General features: G+C 41.3%; 1 protein-coding gene across 1 annotated transcript in view; it reads left to right on the forward strand.

Annotated features, from left to right (window-relative positions):
• Positions 1 to 6000, forward strand: part of PTPRQ (protein tyrosine phosphatase, receptor type Q) — a 204611-nt gene that overhangs the window by 21886 nt on the left and 176725 nt on the right. The window contains exon 11 of the mRNA XM_015407447.1: positions 2521 to 2618. Within this exon, the coding sequence (XP_015262933.1) occupies positions 2521 to 2618 (98 nt within the window). The remainder of the gene's footprint in view (positions 1 to 2520; positions 2619 to 6000) is intronic.

Here is a 6000-nt window from a genome sequence, read left to right on the forward strand (position 1 = left end):
TGCAAAGCATGGTGGAGTTGCAGCTGACTTTGCACAGGCATGCACATGCACACACACAAACACACACACACACACACATGTTGCCAATGATCACAGCTTGCAATGTCAATGTCAGTGGGTTCTACCATGCATTCTTTACACTCAACATGTTCCCCTATATTATGAGATTGTGTGACTCTTTTCCATTTTTCACAGTGGCTGATAAGACGGCAGAGAATTCCCTAGTGCAGAGGTCTACAGTATGGAAAACGGGCTTCACAGATGCTTGTCAGTTAAAAAAAAAAAGTCTTTTCAATTTCAGTGTCAGGTTTTCCCCCTTTGCCTGCATGCCTTTCATTCAACAAACTAATGCTAAAATGTATGTGCAAAACCTGAACCACGAGGATTTAAATGGAAGGAGCTTGCTGGATGCTACTGTAATACGGCAATTGTGTAATTTTTTTAAAAAAATTGCCCCCCCCCTACATGTCACTAAGTGACTTCCACCCCAATTTAGAAAACTGTAATTTTTGAATTGTAGCTGCAGAATAAATACACCAGAGGAAAAAGAATGGTGAATAAGGCAGGCATAGAATATAAAGTCCAGATTAAAGGTTTACTGCTCTGAAAATCTGCGGTACGATGTGCATGTGTAATGGGCCTTTGTCCCCCTGTTCTACCTGCACAAATAGGTACAGGAGGGATTCTACAGGATTCTGTTGATTGAGAAACCTTCATTTCCAGGGTTTGCTTCACAATGGACTGAATCATGCCCTGAGTCTTGTGAATATAAATATAAATTAACATTTACCAGTTTACACAATTTTATCCAATATGTGTGAGCAATTAAGCTTATAAGGCTCATGAGATAGGAACCTTGGAGAAACAGAAGTTCCATGAAAAGGGATGTAATTGATTGGATAACTCAGCATAAAAGTAAAAGGAAGGGCACCAGAGGAGCAGTATTTCCTGGCACAGCCATGACACATACCAGAAGTAGAATGGGAAAAAGTCAAGGAGCAATGACATGTAATCTAGCAGTTGTCCACACCTTCTTACAAAGAGCTGTCTTACACTTATAGAAATGTGTCTAGTGATCTGTTATGTCGTTCTAAAATTTTAGTTGAGGCAATTATTTTTATTTTATCAATCTCCTTTGAATTACACAAGACGAAAGACAGAAATAAATAAGGATTCAGGTGGGTAGCCATGTTGATCTGAAGCAACAGAACAAAGTTTTAGTCCAGTGGCACCTTTAAGACCAACAAAGTTTGTTTCTGGGTATAAGCTTTTGTGTGCATGGACACTTCTTCAGATACATTGAAATAGACTTTGCCAACCATTATATATAGGTGGGGGGGGGGTTAGTTGCCAGAAAGGGGTAATTGGAGTTAAGATGCATAAGTAACTGAGTGATAGGTATAGCTAATATTGGATTAAAGCTGTTGGTATGTTTTATAATGTTTTCTGTTAATAAGCCATGTGTATATTTTACACTAAAAATATTTATGTACCACTTTTATACCCTGCCTTTCTCCCTAATGTGGACCCAAAGTAACCTACATCAATCGCTTCTCTATTTTATCCTCACAACAACAGTGTGAGGTAGGTTAGGCTGAGAGTATGTGACTGGACCAAAGTCACCCAAGTAGGCTTCCATGGCATTTGATCCTGGGTATCCCAGATCCTATTCCAGCACTTTAACCACCTTACCAAACTGGCTGTCTCTTAAAAATATATATATATATAAAAATTTAATTTAAAAGAATGGATGCGTTGTATCATATTCTTTCAAAGTAAAAGGGAAAAAAACCTTTCTAAATTCAGAGCATGTATGACATGTATCTGACAATGTGATTTGGGTTACAAAACTTTGTTGTTGTTCAGTCGCACAGTCGAGTCCGACTCTTCATGACCCCATGGACCACATCATGCCAGGCCCTCCTGTCTCCCGTCATGCTCTGGACTTTGCTTAATTTCATGTTTGTTGCATGGGTAACACTGTCTAACCATCTCATCCTTTGCCGTCCTCTTTTTCTTTAACCTTCAATCTTTCCCAGCATCAGGGTCTTCTCCAGTGAGTGCTCCCTTCTCATGTGTTGGCCAAAGTATTTGAGCTTCAGCTTCAGTATCTGGCCTTCCAGGGAACAGTCAGGGTTGATTTCTTTTAGGGCTGATTCGATCTACTTGCAGTCCAAGGGACTCTCAAGAGTCTTCTCCAGCACCATAGTTCAAAAGAATCTATTCTTCGGCACTCAGCCTTCCTTATAGTCCAACTCTCACAGCTATACATTACTACTGGGAATACCATTGCTTTGACCATACGGACTTTTGTTGGCAGGGTGATGTCTCTATTTTTTTTATGCTGTCTAAGTTTGCCATCGCTTTAGGCCACAATAAATTAATTTTTCTTTAAGATGTGCTTAAATTAGTCTTTTAAAATAAAATATAAATCCTATTTTATTGTTCTCCAAATGTATATTCTTTCAGCTTGAACTTTTTAAAAACTATGGCGTTAAATGTAAATATGTTTGCTTTCAGATCCAGATCCCCCATCAGATTTACAAGCCTTTGGAGTAGAAGAAAGCACAGTTTATTTGATGTGGAAATTGCCAGGTGGAGGCTTTGATAATTTTGAGGTAAGAAAATATAACATCAGTAATTGTTAGTGATTTCACTTATTCTAGATGTCAGTAACATAAGTTAAAAATCATAGAGGGAAATCCGAATAAAAGAAAGAAACAAAAACAGCATAAAGGTAGTTACTAGGGATGGGCACAGACCCAAACCCGAGCCAAAGTCTGGGTCTGATTTTGCCCAGTTTTAGGTTTGCGAGCTGAGGTTTGGGGAAGGCACTTTTCCCCAAACACTTACTGAGCTTTGGCTCGACGTGTGCACACCACTTCCGGATGGCATTGGGCTATGCCCCCGTCATGCCCACATCATCTGGAACTGATGCAAGTGTGTCACAATATGCTTGCATCACTTTTGGGTAACATTGGTGTGCTGGAGGTGGGGCCTGACAACACCCAGAAGTGACATGAGCACATCAGGGGGCCGACATGTTTGCGTCACCTCTGGATGATGTGGGCATACCAGGGGCAGGGCCCTGAAGCCACTTGAACCGGCTCAGTTTGGGCAGCTTTTTGCTTTGGGGTTTGGTTCAGGACCAACTGGTTTGTGAGCCCTGGATTGAACTGGGCTTTCCTGGTCTGTGCCCATCCCTAGTAGTTACTCCGCTCCATGAAACTGATGTCATTCATTTGCTCTGTATTCCCCTGAACAATGAGGATGCTGCTGGGATGGGGCATATCAAGTGGCACCTCGTATGAATGCACTATTTTTATATTTGGAAAGCATGTCACCAAACAGATTATAACAGTATTTTCACCTGACAGTTTTCCAGTCTAATTAGGTGTGGTGAGTGGGAAGTCTGAGCCTGCATTCTCGGTCACCTGACAGGTGATCAATGTGACCAGCTGACAGTGTCAGGGAGAATACTGTGTAAGAACAACATGGGATGCACTTGTTGATATCCTAGTATCTATGCTCAGATACTGCAGATAGAAACACATATGGGAAAAATTTTCCTGAGCATCTCAATTGTGCCGGACTTGCAATAAAGGATTGTGAATATTGTCAATTTCCAAATATTTTTTAAAAATAGGGATGCACTTCCAACTCCTGATTTTAGAACATTGTTGAATGGCATGAATACTGGTGGTCCCTTAAGAAAATTACTTAAATTAGTAGCTTTATTAAGCCCTGCTTTTTTTGCTGATTAAGAAAAAATGTCCATCATAAATTAATTTTGTCATGTTTCCTGGAACATTTTATGCAAGTTAAATTTATTTTTTAAAACTGATTATATGCAGATATCTCTCTTGAAATTGTTTGTATTTGGTAAAGAAACTGTTTAAATATTATGGAAAAAATATCATCTAATATTAATCCTAATGACATAGTGTTATTGTCTGATGTACTGTGGAGCAGGTAGGCATGCTAGGCTGTTTTCCTTCTGAATAAATAAGATTATACATAAAATATTAATGAGGAAGTCTTTGGCAGAGTGGTTGCTTAGCAAAGTGCACCTGTGCAAATGGGATTATTTTACCAATCATTTAAAATTAATCATCACAGCTCATCTAATTTCCATTGCATGCATATGTGAAGACAATACTAAAATTCCTTTAAAATTGTTTTTAATAACCCTTTTCAATATTCAGTGCATCTTTTTGTTTAATATTTTGCAATTAGCTATCATTTGTAGGAATAATTATTCTACCCCAATGAAAGGTCGGACACTCTGTTTGTGTAGACAGGACCATTCTCTCCAGAAATCTTTTAGCTGTAAGAGAGTGATTTTACTTGGTTTGGTGTTCTTATCAGTTTTGGTTGCTCATCATTGGACTGAGGTAGCCAACCTGAAGATTTTGGGCTAGATCCAGCTACCTGTTCAGTCAATGAACAAGGAATGGCTACCCAAAAAAAAAAAAAAAAAAAGGAATCTGCATGGATAAAAGTCATGTGGGATGGGGGTTGTGGTATTGAAGTACATTCAAGTGAATAAGATGGATGGATCCAATCCATGACATTTCCCAGCTTCTTGTCCAGTATTGCAATTGTTTTTCTCTAGGCCAGATTACTCAAATATCATCCAAACAAACATATGTGAGGAAAATCAGTTTGAGTTCCCCAAACATAGTATTGATTTAAAAAATAGATGCAGTATCACTGTGGCTCAGTGGCAGAGCCTCTGCTTTGCATGCAGAAGGTCTCAGGTTCAGTCCCCAGCATCTCTAGTTAAGAAGACCAGGCAGTAGGTGATGTGGAAGAGCTCTACCTGATAACCTGGAGATCCACTGCCACTGCATATTTTTCAATAAAAATGTGTGTGTTCATGTCTTGTGGCTCTCAAACATCTGATGTTTATTCTATGTGGCTCTTACATTAAGCAAGTTTGGCCACCCCAGTCCTAGATACTGTTACACAAACTTTTGTTGATGTTTTTAGAATTGACAATGTAGAAGATTTTTTTTTCCATTCTGCATAATAGTGCTTTGGCTGTGTTTGAATGAGTCTTCTTACTTATGTTATCACTCTATCCTTTTTACCATTTTCTCCTTACTGCCTTTATTATAGACTAGCAGTAAAGCCCGTTGTGAAAGCAATACAACGGGATCTAGAAAGAGGCTCTGGGGCAGTGCTCTGGCTTTGGGCAAACAGTGTCAATTTGCTGTGGTGACCTCAGCAGGGTATAATGACAGAGTCCACTGTTTTCTCCAGAGGAAATGATCTCTGCTACCTGAAGAGCAGTTGTAATTGTGAGTAATCTGTAGCCCTCACCTGGAGATTGGCAACAATTGTTACCCAGGACAAAATGGCTGGTTTGGAGGGTGGAGTCTATGGCATTCTACCTGTCTGAGGTCCCACCCCTCTGCAAACCCCACCCTCTCCAGGCTCCACCCCTCAAATCCCCAGGAATTTGTCAGCATGTAGTTGGCAACCCCATCTCCTTCCCAGCTAGCCACCAACCTACCATTATCTGCCCCTTTGACTTCAGCTGACTTCTGCCCTCCCTTCTGCAGAACAGTTGTAATACTGAGTGCTCTCCAGCCCTCACCTGGAGATTGGCAACAATGGTTCCCTATGTGGGACTGACTGGTTTGGAGGGTGGAGTCTATGGCAGTGTACCTGTCTGAGGTCCCACCCCTCCTCAAACCTCACCCTCTTCAGGCTCCATCCCTCAAGTCTCCAGGAATTTCCCATCTGGAGTTGGCAACCCTATCAGGACTGGCCCCAATGTGTTTTCTCCCAAAGGCCAAAGTAGGTGACAGGACCAAGCTTAGTTGCCTACCAACAGGCACTGAGGGGAATGTAGGGTTGCCAGCTCTAAGGAGGGAAATACCTGGAGGTTTGGGGGGTGGATTCTGTAGAGGGCCGGGCGACGGAGGCATCGGCCTTCTGTCGCCCGCCTTGCCCCCCCAATCTCGGCCCGGGCGACCGCGGCTCCCGCCAGCG

Source organism: Gekko japonicus, unplaced genomic scaffold, assembly GCF_001447785.1.
Source record: "Gekko japonicus isolate JY-2015 unplaced genomic scaffold, Gekko_japonicus_V1.1 scaffold525, whole genome shotgun sequence".
Taxonomy (NCBI): domain Eukaryota; kingdom Metazoa; phylum Chordata; class Lepidosauria; order Squamata; family Gekkonidae; genus Gekko; species Gekko japonicus.